General features: G+C 39.4%; 1 protein-coding gene across 6 annotated transcripts in view; it reads left to right on the top strand.

The window, feature by feature from the left end:
- Nucleotides 1-13,904, top strand: part of Dlc1 (DLC1 Rho GTPase activating protein) — a 441,479-nt gene that overhangs the window by 172,401 nt on the left and 255,174 nt on the right. The window contains exon 5 of one of the 6 annotated variants that reach the window (XM_029569846.1): nt 3,376-4,650. The exons of the other annotated variants lie outside the window; for them this stretch is intronic. Within the exon in view, the coding sequence (XP_029425706.1) occupies nt 3,376-3,405 (30 nt within the window). The 3' untranslated portion in view covers nt 3,406-4,650. Of the gene's footprint in view, nt 1-3,375; nt 4,651-13,904 lie in introns of those variants that run through there. 6 annotated transcript variants of the gene reach the window in all.

Genomic DNA, 13,904 nt, shown 5'->3' with positions numbered 1-13,904 from the left:
ATTGTCAAGAAAGAAAATTCTGAAAATGCAAAGAATGGGGGTTGACTAATGAACAGAGAACCACACTGTCTTCTTGTAACTTTATTCTGAATTTCACGCTTCTTGCTAAACCATAAGCAAACTGCCCGAAGCAATAAAATGCAGAAGCCCAATAAGAATGTGCCACAGTTCAGAGAACAACTGCCCTGAATTTCACTTCATGACCTGTAATCTCTCTAGGTCATCACTGATTTCTGTATAAAGCATCCCACAATGTGACAGTGCTCAACTGCATACTTCTTTTACAAGCCAGTGTCAAAATAATAAGAGTCACTCTTAACATTTGATGCTGAATACTTGGGATAAATTTAGCTGATAACAAATAACAGTTTTCTCTGGCATGCTGCACTGCAGTGTAGGTGTCAGACAGTGGATTGGGACATTAGCCCTGGTTCATGGATATTACAAAGCTGATCTGACTTATGATCATGAATTCTTTGCTCCAGATGACCTTCTGGAATTCTAGAACTAACACTGCAAGTCAAGTGTGGTCTAGAAGAAAGAAGGGAAGCTAGGAGATTCGGGTCCCTGTTCTTAACATATCATTTATGATCTTAAATGGAGTCTGAAAATCTTTTATTAAAAGCTATCATGAGCAATAAACTCATTTATACACTGAAAGCATAGTTAGTGGAGCTCAGCAGTTCAGAGAACTGGTTAAGTTACTAAAACCCTACCATGTGGGTGAGTTCCAGTGACCGCTAATACAGCACAGTTGCTGCACTGAGGGTGTTACTTACAATGCTGCATAGAAGTTCTAAACCTAACAGAGAATGCAAACTACCTAAACATACTGTCATGGAAATATCAGAGATCAACGGCCGAAGTCAGGTGACGAGAGGAAGTTCAATTTGACATTAGCAGGACTGACACCACAAATCAAAGGAGTCAGAGCCCTTGTTCAAGTTTGGGGGGCTTTATACTCCTGTGGGGAAATGCAAACAAAAGGCAAAACAGCACTTAGGTGACAATTAAATAAAAGGTACATGTGATAACTAAGCAAGGTAACATATGGGCGCAAAGGTTACCAGAATGGGAAAACTGGAAAATAAAGACTTCCATTCTGGGCAACCACAGGGGGCAGGATGGGAGACTCCTGGTCACCACCCCATACCTGTCTCCGGAGAGTTTTCCCTGTTGCAGAGTTCTTAATTGCCATCACATTGCAAAAGCTTCCCACCTCCACAATTGTACTACTGGGAAGGTTGACAAGATGGCTCAGCTCATAAAGACATGGGGTCATTAAGCCTGAGGACTTGAGTTTAATCCCTAGGACCCACATGGTGGAAGGAAAAAACCAACTCCTGTAACTTGTTCTCTGACCCTCTGACCTCCACAAGTGCAACTTGGTAGGTATGCATATAAATAAATAAATAAATAAATAAATAAATAAATAAATAAATAATATACTTAACTTATGATATAATTTGGGAAGTATAATGCAAGCTTTAAGAAAAACTGAATAAACAGAGAAATAATCAACTGTGCTTGGCAGTGTGTCAGCAGAAATTGCTAAACACTGACATATAGCTGGCAAGTCGTTTAGCATGGTGGAAATACATGAGCCAGGGGACAAAAGATAATTCGGCTAAATGAAAAGAACAAGGCAGATTGTGAAAAGTTGTCTTGCTAAGGAATCTGAGTGCCTCTGGCTTTTGTTGATTGAATGTCTTCATTTTAAACAGAAGGCTTAGACTGGATAGCATCTGAGCTCAGGTTTAAAAGGCTAAATAAGATTACATTAAAAATTCAACAGGAAGTGCTTATGTGGAATCTGGCCAGATGAATCAATTCCTGTAAAGATAATGCCAAGTCAGCGACTAGTACACCAAATGTCAGAAAAACAACTTCCCTCACATTAGCATGAAAGTACTTAGATGAACACTTAAAAATATTTTAATTGGTCATTACTCCTTTGTTTATAGATGCCAAAAAGCATCTTCCAGAATTTTGAGCGGAATTACTTCAAATGTTATTCTAGGGGCTCAGTGGGTAAAAGTGCTTGCTTGCCACACAAGCATGAGACTGGATTCATATCCCCAGTCCATACAAAACCCAGCATGGTGATTGCCCCTTGCTGCAGTTACTCCAGCACTGCTGGGAGATTAGAGCTGGAACAGATTCCTGGAGTTCATAGCCAGCCAGCCTAGCAAAGAGACCCCTGAGGAAAGACATCCAACACACACCTGGCCTACACACACACACACACACACACACACACACACACACACACACACACCTACATGCGTAAAACACACAATCATGAATTTTTTAAATGTCTCCTAAAATGATAATGCTGTGGAGAGAAGTATCCCTCTGCCCAAAATTCAAGTGTTCAAGCCCTGCCCCTGACACATGACTGAGTTTGAGTTTAGAAATAAATTTAAATAAAGCCCTAGGGCTCTGCTCTCTGAAGACAGACACAGGAAAGGCCATCTCAAAATGCAGACATGTGTGAACCTCCACAGGCCAGGGAAAGGGCTGAGCTGGAAACTGATCTCTGGCAGCTCTTTAATTTGGACTCCCCAGCCTTCACATGTGTGAGAAAGTTGTTTCTGTTGTTTAAACCAGCAGCCCAAACTGATGAGTTTAGATAATAGGGGAAGAATTATTTGCTGTGAGAATAAACTGTATAAATCTATCAACTTCAGGGGCTGGAGAGATGACTCAGTGGTTAAGAACACTGACTGGTCTTGCAGAGGACCCAGGTTCGAATCCCAGCACCTACATGGCAGCCAACAACTGTCTGTAACTCCAGTCCCAGGGGGTCTGCCAACCTCTTCTGTCCTCCACAGGCATTGCACAACACGGGTACACTTACCTACATGCAGGCATAACATTCATACACATAAAGTAAAAATAATAAAATATTTTAAAAATCTATCAACTTCAAGTATCAAGGTCTGTTAAAACATGATTATAATATTTAGAACATTTGGGTTGTTAATTCTCTGTGGTGGTTATTGAACTGTAAAATTTAACATGATTTTATTTTTTATTTATTTGCATTGCTTTAAAAAAAATAAAATGATTACGTTGAAAACCTTTTTTCGGTTGGAGAATTTGGAAAGGGAATGAATGCCGAACTCACATTACAGCAACAGTGAGAAATTTCACAGTATTGTTAAAACTTGGTAGCACAGTTTTTTCTGTAAATAATACTCAAGATTTATAACAGATGTATAGAATTACGAATTTACATTCTAAAATGCAGTTATTTATTTTCAGTTTGAGTCACATTATTTTAGCTATTAAAATACTTTTAAAATAATTTTCAACTTTCCAGACTGTGATTTTTAGTTATAAACATTGTTTGGTGTTTTACATTTTCTGCAGGGCACAGGTGCAGGTACACTGGGGTTGTAGAAAAGTAATAGAAAAATCATGGAAATCTCTTGGTGCCTGAGAATGAGAAAGGTCCAACATCAAGGCCTGTCAAGACCACAGCTGGTGAGCAGCCCATTCAAGAGAACCAGTCCTCCCAAGACTAGAATCTGCAAATGTTAGAAACTTCTCTTGTCAGCAGGAATAAGCCCAACACAGAGGGAAAACCGTTGTTATGCGTGAACTGGGGGTGGGGGATGCAGCCACTCAGAGAAGGCTGAAACTGCTGCCCAAAACTGGGAAGTCCTCCATCCTCCAATCTGCTCCACCATCAGTCTACCACCAGAGGCAACTGGAACTGTGGGTAACGGTTGGGGCCCATAGCTCCAGGCTCACAGAAGGAGACCAGAACCCCAGGTTATAGGAGGGCTCAACTCTAGCTCACGGAAGGGAACCACAGCTCCATTTTACAGAGTTCACAGGAGGGGACCACGGCTCCAGGTTCACAGGAGGGGGCAACTCTAGTTCATAGTAGGGGACCTCATTACCGCTGCCACCATCTTGGTTCTCCAGTTATTTTCTCTTTTACACGTCAAGTCCTTTCTCACCTGTACCTGGTGAATGGCCCTCGTACTTCTTGGGGTTGGTCACCTGAATGATAAAGGTCCCTGGGGACAGAGCTCTGTGGCTGCCTGCAGGCCTGGCCCAGCAAGCCCAATCTGGTGAGGTGAGGCACTCAGCCACCAGTCAGCGCAGGCTCAAAGAGGGCGGCTGATCCGGGGCCCCATCTGCCATCACTGCTGCTGGGCTTGAGCAGCTACTATTCAGTCATCATGAGCCCCAGATCTGTACCCAGGAGAGCCTCACACCAGGAGGTGGAGCTCCCAGTGGCTTGGTGCCAGGGAAGGCCAGAGGGGATGGGCTGAGCTTTTTCTTTTTCCTGGTCAAGGATCTGGCTGGCTTCCTTGGTGTCCACTACCTCCACATCTACCCCCTCACCACCACTCTTATGACCCAAAGAACAAACGATGATACATTCTTCCACTGGAGTCCTGTGATAAAGTTTCACAGAGAGCAGCCAGTGCGACCACCCATGCTCTGACAGCTGCAACCACATCACTCTCCAAATTTAACATGATTTTAATCACTTGTACAGCAATGTAATGATTTTGAGATATCTCACTACAAAAGTCTTGATATTTCATTTGAAGCAAGGAGTGTGATTGATCTAAAACATTTTTTTTCCATTCATTGATACTTTACTAGTCAATTAGTGAAGTGATATTCGAAAACAAGCAAATAAAATGATGAAAAAAAAATCACTTTTCAGTCTTTTGGGTAAGATCAACCTTTGTTTGTTTGTTTGTTTAAATGAAAGAATTGAATAGGCATATTACATAAAGGGATTTCAACTCAAACAACTTTACAACAACTATTTTTTTCTGGTGTTTGACATGCTTCTCTGAAACTCCTAACAAGTTTATTGGTCTCCTAACAGAGCATAGTGTGGGGGTTTATTTTGAGAAGAGTGGGTACCCCCCCCCATTTATAGCTGCACTGGAAAGTCCACACTCAAATATACATCCTGTGACTTCTCAGCAGCCACACAAAATGGTGAGAGAGGTGCTTCATGGTATTCTTGGCTTATATGTGCTTAGCCACGCCTCTACATGCAGCTAAGCTCACCTGATTGGGTGGGAGGGGTAACTGACTCAACCATCCACTCCTTGAAGAGTATGGGATGGAAGTGCAACTATAACTTGCTGGCATAGTTAGCACTCCACCCCTTCCTCCAGCTCTTACATTCTTTCTGCCAACCTCATCCACAAAAGTCCCTGAGCCTTGGACAGGGTGATAGGTGTGGGGTGACCTTCCTCCCATTGTGGCATTATCTGTTTTCCATGGGCTGTTGGCCCATTTCAGTCGGATTCCATCTATTATAAGGATTTGGTGCTGGGATCCACAAATGAGGGAGAACATACATCTATTGTTTTTCTGAGTCTGTTACTTCACTTAGTATAAGTTTCTAAATCCATCCATTACCTGCAAATTTCATTATTTCATCTTTCTTTTTTTTAATACTTGTCATTTGTTTTTATTAATCATTAGAAAAGAGTTGAAGAAGCCAGGTGTGGTGGCACATGCCTTTAATCCCAGCACTTGGGAGGCAGAGGCAGGCAGATCTCTGTGAGTTCAAGGGCAGCCTGGTCTACATGGTGAGTTCTGGGCCAGCTGGGGCTACAGGGAAACCAGCCCTGTCTCAAAAAGACAAAAAAAAAAAAAAAAAAAAAAAAAAAAAAAAAAAAAGTTGAGAAATGGATTCCATGTAACAGTGAAATAATACATTGGAGTCAATCCAGAAATTTTAATGCTTTTCCTGTTTTAGGAATTAATCAGGGAGAAATTTGCAAAAACGTTTAAGGCAAGAGTACTGGAAATAAGGCAACTCAAACATTGTCTGCAACCTTGACAACAATGAAGATTCTCAGTAAACTGACCTGTGACAACAAACAATATTTTAAAACACAACCTCACTGAACCACAGTTCCACTAACATTTGTGCCTTAATAAAATAGAGGAATTGAAGCAAATTATCACTTGTCATATTTCCTGCTATGCTTCTCAGCTTCCTGAGAACTTCATTTCACCAGCAAGTGAGTTATTCTTAACTCTTACAGGAGTGAAGAGTACAGTCATGAAATGAGCTGCAGCACAGCGCCCACCCCTGAATCATTCCTACTCGCTAAATGTTCTTGCACACATCTTCACTTTAAATAGGTGATGGGCAATGTAAACCAAAATGACAATTGTCTTAAAAAACTAGTCTTTTTCTCTTTAGTAATTTCTGTAGTTCTTAGTTCAACAATCCCAGAATTTCTTTTCTAAGACCTTCCTTGGTATATAAATATACTTAGATCCAAAAATACCTATAATGATAGATTTATGATTATGAAAAATACACATCTTTATTTAATAGGGGCTGGGAAAAGATCTCTGCTGGAAAAATTTGACCTTAAGCTATGTAACAGGAATAAGCTTTCTACAATTTCAGAGTGTCTAAGTAGGGTTAAGTTTTAAATTAAGTTTGAAACAAAGGTCACTGACTGAGAAGACAAGCCATATGTATATATAACATAGCCAGGTATGGTGACACACTCTCATCTTTCTTTACTGCTGAGTAGAACTCCATTGTGTAAATGTACCACAATTTTGTTAACCACTCATCTGTTGAAGGACACTTAGGTTGCTTCCATCTCTTCGCCACTGTGAAAAAGAGCAGCAACAAGCATGGTTATACAGGAGTCTATGCAATGGGAGGAGCCCTTTGGGTATGTGCCAAGGAGTGGTATAACCAGGTCATATGGTAGGTTCATTTTTAGTTTTTGAAAGAGTTCTTCACACTGCTTTCCATAGGAGTTGCATGAGTTTGCAATCCCACCACCAGTGAATGAGCGTTCCCCTTTCTCCACACCCTCACTAGCATTTGGTGTCATTTGCTCTCTTGATCTTAGCCAGTCTGACTGAGATAAGGTGAAATCCTAAGGTGGTTTTAATTTGCATTTCCCTAATTACATATGATGCTGAACACTTTTTAAGATGTTTCTTAGCCATCTTTATTTCTTCCTTTGAGAACTCTCTGTTTAGATCTTTAGCCCATCTTTTTTTTTTTTTAATTGAGTTTGTTTTCTTGATTCTTTGTTTTTGAGGTCTTTATTTTTTACTTTTTTAAAAAAATTTATTTTTTTTATTTTATGTATATGCGTATATTGCCTGCATGTAGGCAAGTGCACTCGTGTCGTACAATGCCCGCAGAGGTCAGAAGAGGCTGTTGGATCCCCTGGGACTGGAGTTATGGACAGCTGTTAGCTACCATGTGGGTGCTGGTATTTGAACCCGGGTCATCTGCAGCTAGTGTTCTTAATCTCTGAGTCATTTCTCCAGCCTCTGGTTTTTGAGTTCTTTAGATATTCTGAATGTTAAACCCCCATCAGATGTGTCACAAATGAAGATTTTTTTTCCTACCCTATGGGTTTTCTCTTCAGTTTCTTGATTGTTTCTTTTGTTGTACAGAGGCTTTTTGTTTAATGAGATTCCACTTGTTGATTGTTGACCTTAATTCCTGAGCAACTGGCATCTAATTTAGAAAGTCCTTTCCTACACCTATGTCTTGTAGGCTACTGCCAAAGTTTTCTTCTAATAGTTTCAGAGTTTCAAGTTTCATGTTGAGGTCTTTGATACATTTGGAATTGATGTTTTTTCAAAGTGAAAGATAAAGATCTACTTTCATTTTTCTACAGGTGGCGACCCAATTTTACCAGCTGTCTTTCCTCCATTGTGTGTTTTTGGCACTGTTGTCAAATATCAGGTGGCAAAACTTGCATGTACTTAGGTTTGGGTCTTCAGTGATGTTCCATTGATCTATATGTTTATTTTTTGCCAGTACCATGCTGTTTTTATGACTATAGCTTTGTAAAATACTTTGAGATCTGATATAGTAATTGCTATTTGTGCTCAGGGTTGCTTAGGCTATCCAGGTCTTTTGTGCTTCCACACAAATTGAAGGATTTTTTTTAATTCTGTGAAGTATGTCATGGGGATTTTTATTGGGATTGTATTGAATGTATATATTGCTTTTGGTAGGATGGTCATTTTCACAATATTAATTCTTCCAATCCATGAGCATGGGAGGGTCTTCCATCTTCTGGTATCTTCCTCAATTCTTTCCTTAAAGATTTAAAATTTCCATTGTAAATGTTTTCTTTGTCTTTGGTCAGGTTTATTCCAAGATTTTTTCTTTGCAGCTTTTGTGAATGGGAGAGTTTCTCTGTACTCTTTCTCCAATTACTTGTTATTGGTATATAGAAAGGCTATGATTTTTGTAGATTAATTTTGTAAACTGCCACTTTACTGAAAGTGTTGATCAGAAACTCTAGGAGTTTTCTGATGGAATTTTTGGGATCTCTTAGGTATAGCATTATATCATCTGCAAAAAACAATTTTACTGCTTCTTTTCCAATTAGTACTCCTTTAATTTCCTTCTCTTGTCTTATTGCTTTAGCAAGAGTTTCAAGCACTATATTGAAAAGGAGTGGAGATTGTGTACATCTTTGTCTGGTTCCTGTTTTAGTAGGAATCCAGATTTTCCATTTAGAATGATGTTGACTGTGGTTTTGTTATATATGGCTTTAATTATATTAACGTATGTTCTCTTCCGTCCAGTTCCCTTTAAAACTTTTATCATGAATGCATTCTGAATTTTGTAGAAAGCCTTTTCTGCATCTATTGAGATGATGTGGGTTTTGTCTTTGAGTCCATTTATGGATTGATGACATTCATTGATTTGCATTAATTTGCATTAATTGAGCCTTCCTCTGGAATAAAGCCTACTTGATCATGGTGAATGATCTTTTGATGTGCATCTGTATGTGATTTGCAAGTATTTTGTTGAGAATTTTTGCATCTATGTTTATTAAGGATATGGGTGGGTCTTTAGTTTCCTTTTTTAGTTGTGTCTTTACCTGGTTTTGGTATTAGAGCAATGCTGGCTTCATAGAAGGAAATTGGGAGTTCTCCCTCTGTTTCTATCCTTTTGAATAATTTAAGTAGTACTGGTTGGAGGTCTTCTTTAAATATCTGGTAGATTTCTGCTGTAAATCCATCTGGGTCTGGGTTTTTTTTTTAGTTGGGAGGCTTTGTATTACTGTTTCAATTTCCTTATTTGTTATGGGTCTGTTTAAACTGTTGATCTCTTCTTGGCTTAACTTTGGTGATTCCCTTGATTTTAGATATCCATCCATTTGTTTTAAGTTTTCAAATTTAATAGAGTATAGGTTTTTAAAGTATTCCCTTATAATGTTCTAATCTTTTGGGTATCTGTTGTGATGTTTCCCCTTTCATCTCTGATTTTGTTGATTTGGATTTGCTCTTTCTTTCTTTTGGTTAACTGGATCTATCTTGTTTAGCTTTTCAAAGAACCAGCTCTTAGATTCAATGATTCTTTGTATTATTTTCTTTGGTTCTATTTCATTAATTTCTTCTCTGATTTTTGTTATTTCTTCTCTTCTGCTGGGTTTTGGCTTCATTTGTTCTTGCCTTTCCAGTGTCTTGAGTTACAATGTTAAGTCATTTATTTATGCCCTTTCTGATTTTTTAATGTAGGCACTTAGAGCTATAAACTTCCCCCTTAGGACTGCTTTCAACATGTCCCAGAGGTTTTGTTGTCTTGCGTTGTCCTTTTTTTTGTTGAATTCCAGGAATACTTTTATTTCTTTCTTAATTTCTCCTTTGACCCACTCATCATTTAGGAGTATGTTGTTTATTCTCCATGAGTTCATGTAGCTGACTAGAGCTTCTTCCAGTGTTGATTTTAAGCTTTATTGCATTGTGGCCTGATAGAATGGATGGAATTACTTCAATTTTTTTGTATTTGTTGAGTTCTGTTTTGTGCCCCAGTATGTAGTCAAGTTTTTGAAAAAGTTCCATGAGGTGCTGAATAGAAAGGATATTCTTTGGTGCTTGTGTGGACTATTCAGTAGATGTCTGTTAGGTCCATTTGATGTATGGTATCATTTAATTCAGACATCCCTCTGTTTATTTGTTGTCCAGTTAACATGTCTAATGGAGACAGTGGGGTATTAAAGTCCCCTACTATTACTGAATTGGGGTTAATCTGTGTCTTAAAATCTTGTAGTGTTGTTTTTATGAATTTGGGTGCACCAGATTTTGGTGCATATATGTTCATGATTGTAATATCTTCTTGGTTAATTGTTCCTTTGACCATAATGAAGTGACTCTTTATCTCTTCTGATTAGTTTTACTCTGAAGTTTGTTTTTTCAGATTTTAGAATTGCAACCCCTGCTTGTTTCTTAGTGCCATTTGCTTGATATATTCTTTTCCATCCTTTCACCTTAAGGCAGTGTCTATCCTTGAAGGTGAGATGGGCTTCTTTCAGACAACAGGTGGATTTTGTTTCTTAATCTATTCAAGTAGCCTGTGTCTTTTGACTGAGGAGTTCAGTCCATTGATATTTAAAGTTATAATTGAAAGATGTGCATTGGTTGCCATCATTTTGATTACTGTTTGCATCTTTGTCTATTCTGTGTTTCCACAATCATACCTTCATTTTGTTCCTTTCTGTTGCCCCTGGAGTATAGTTGTTTATTTCTTCATTCATTGTATTGGTTCAAGTATTCTTTGAAGGGCAGGTTTTGTGGACATAAATTCTTTCAGCCTATTCTTGTTGTGGAAGATTTTTATTTCTCTTTCAATTATAGTAGACATTTTTCCTGGGTAAAGTATTCTGGGTTGACATCTGTGGTCATTTAAAACTGGAAATACCTTGGTTCAGGCTCTTCTGGTTTTCATAGTTTGCACTGAAAAGTCAGCTGTAATTCTGATGGGTTTTCCTTTATATGTGAGTTGTTGTTTTTCTTTTGCAGCTTTCAGTATTCTCTCTTTGTTCTACACATTTAGTGTTTTTACTAAGATATGCCATGGGAAGTTTATTTTCTGGTCCTGTCTATTTCATTTTCTTTGTGGTTCTTGTATTTGTATGGGATATCTTTCCTTAATTTGGGGAAGTTCTCTTGTACAATCCTGTTTAAGATGTGATCAATACTATTAAGCTGAAATTCTTCTCCTTCCTCTATGTCTATGATGTATAGATTTGGTCTTTTCATGGTGTCCCACATCTCCTGCATATTCTATTCCTGTGGGTTTTTAAAATTTTTCATAATCTTTGCTTTAGTGGCCCAATTCTTCAACTTTATCCTCCAGTGTTGATATTCTGTTTTCCGTTTCATTCAATCTAGCAGTGAGGCTTTCCCCTGTGATTTCAAATTGGCCTACTGAGTTTTTTACTTCCTTCTTCATTTCAGCTTGAGTTTTCTTCAATTTTTTCTCTCTTTTGTGAATTCAGTCAGAAGTTTCCCTATCTTCTTTTAGTACTTTGTTTGTGTGTTCTTTAAATTCATTGAATTCCTTGATCATGTTTATGATTGTTCTTTTAAATTCTGTGTCCTGGGTTATCTCTAGGGGGTTCTCCTTGCAGAACTCTTCTACAGGACCAGTGGAGTTTTGTGGAAACATGCTGTTTACGTTTTCCCTGTTATTATTTTTCATTGAGTTGTTGGCATGTCAATTTCTTTTGTTGTTTGTGCTTTTGATATGAAACTCAAGCCTTCATTTTTTCAGGTGAAGTCTGCTTCTGTTTGCATTATTGGTGTTCCTTGGTTGTTTTCTTATTGGGTATGTAAAGCTGGTTGGCCTACATTTCAGGTTCTCTCAGATTTTATTTTGGACAGGATTGATGGTGTCAGATCAGCTACTCAGGAGCCCAAGAGGTGCTAAGTCAGGTTCCAGTCAGGTACACTCAGGTTTCCTTTTAACATTTGGACCCCTACTATTGGGTACTCAGAGCACAATTTGGGAAGTTTGCCAAGGCGAGGCCTGATTTTGGCACTCTCAAGTGGCCTGCTGAGGTCTCGGCCCCTACACCCAGTGGAGGCCAGATCAAGCACTCTCAGGCTGACTGCTGAGTTCTCTACCCTACAGTAGGGTAGGTATACCCTTGGGCCATGGGAAGAGCCTTATGTAATCCCAATTAAGGAGTTGGGTATGGCACTATTTGGGGAAGATTTGGAGAAGCTCGCCACCAGGTAGAGGATGGATCCAGGGACTCTCCAGGGATCTGCTGAGGTCTCAGTCCCTATGGAGGCCAGATCAGACGCTCTCAGGTTATCTACTGAGCTCTCAGCCCCTACCACAGCTGGAGGCCAGATCAGGCACTCTCCATTTTTTTTAACTTTTAAGGTGGTCCTGTCTTTATGCAAACTTATTTTTTCAAATAACTCTAGTAAGTTGTTGTTCACTTATTCAGTACCTAGTTCTTGCCAGGTGTACTATTGGAAACTGGCAATAAACAAAGGCAAGGAATATAAACTGATTCTCTGCTTCCTGAGTAAACTCAAAGTCAAGTCTGTAAGACAACAGAACTAAGATGTTTCAGGCAATGCAATATGTTAAAGGCTGCTGTGGGGAGGGGGCTGTGTCAAGAGCACCTAACTAGTTACCAGGGCTTTTGTGGAAAGTCTTATTTAAGAATATCTGGAAGGAAGTTGGCGTACATAATGTGCCAGGAACTATGTCAAATAGAAGATTGTTCATCAATAGGAATCAGCTAAGCAAAATTGTAGGGAATGTCTCTTAAGGTGGGGTAAACACTGAAGGTCTCAAATAAGAGAGCACAGCCAATTACAGTGCAAAGGCAGATCAAAACATCTGTAGGGCAGAACCCTGAGGGCTGACATGAAAAAGTAGATGCCAGTGGACATGTAGAAGGACCACTTGGCCTATTTCACCTTTAACCATCATCACATAAACCAACACTGTCACACTGACTTCCATCATACAGAACCTCAGGATGTCAAAGATGCTTGAGGAAATGTCTTGTTACTTCAGAAACTGCACACAGTAAAAGAAAATGAAGGCTTTTGCAGGTATAAGTTTAAGCATAATTTCTCCTTAGCAATTCAAAAGTGTGCAGACTTTCAAAAGCTCTCCACTTCCCTTGCTGCACCTCATTCTGCACTCGGCTCTGCCCAACATCCATGGGTCCAGAACTTACCTGATTAATCTCTCCAGAGGTAAACAAAACATCTGTTCCTGTGAAGTGGCAGGCAGGAAGGTGCCTGGCTACATAGCCCGGAGTTGTCCATCTTGAAATCATGTGAAGTCATTTCTGTTTTTTATTTTATTTTATTGAATTTTTCATGTGTATTTTCATTAATTTTTTTCACTTTTTATTGAACTTTTTAAATTTCATACATTTCCCACTCAAATTCAGACCCCCTCCCCCATTCATGCCTCCCCCATCCCCTCCACCAAACCCTATTCACTCTTCCATTAATGCTGAGTCCTATTCATGCAGGTGTTTGTAACCAAAGGGCCTTCAGTGTAAATGCATCCATTGGAGTCTAGTCAGCCCATCCAGTGGTCATATGTAAGTCATACTCTCCCTCACCTAGCAGCAATCAGTCTCAAATAATTCTCAAGACCTATTTCTCACCTCCCTTTTGGGCCCTTGTTTAATTGAGTTGACATGGGTCCTATGCTCAATGCCACTGTTGCCACAGACTCAAATGAGCAAAACTCCAGTGGCTTGGAGCCCTCCACCTCCCTGTGTTCATAAACCAGCCCTGACTCTTAGAATCTTTCCACGTCCTCTTCCACAATGGTCATTCCTGTTTTCACACCACAGATGTGCACAGCCACCTTCCAGAGTAACGAGTAACCCACTTCCTGAGCACTTCCAGGTGTTTTCTAGCTCAGCAGATATGCCTCCATCTTATGGATTTCCCCCAAAAGGCTGAGATCACAGCTTTCTGTAGGCTATAATGTAGCTATTAAGGTCTATCCAGAGCTGGGGATGTAGCTCAGAGATAAAGTGCTCACCTTCAGCCTGGATTTATTCCTTGCACTGAAAAAAGACAAAAAGAAGGAAGGAAGGAAGGAAGGAAGGAAGGAAGGAAGGAAGGAAGGA

This window comes from Nannospalax galili, unplaced genomic scaffold, assembly GCF_000622305.1.
Source record: "Nannospalax galili isolate Female #2095 unplaced genomic scaffold, S.galili_v1.0 scaffold1282, whole genome shotgun sequence".
Lineage (NCBI taxonomy): Eukaryota > Metazoa > Chordata > Mammalia > Rodentia > Spalacidae > Nannospalax > Nannospalax galili.
This window is presented reverse-complemented; position numbering and strand designations above follow the sequence as displayed.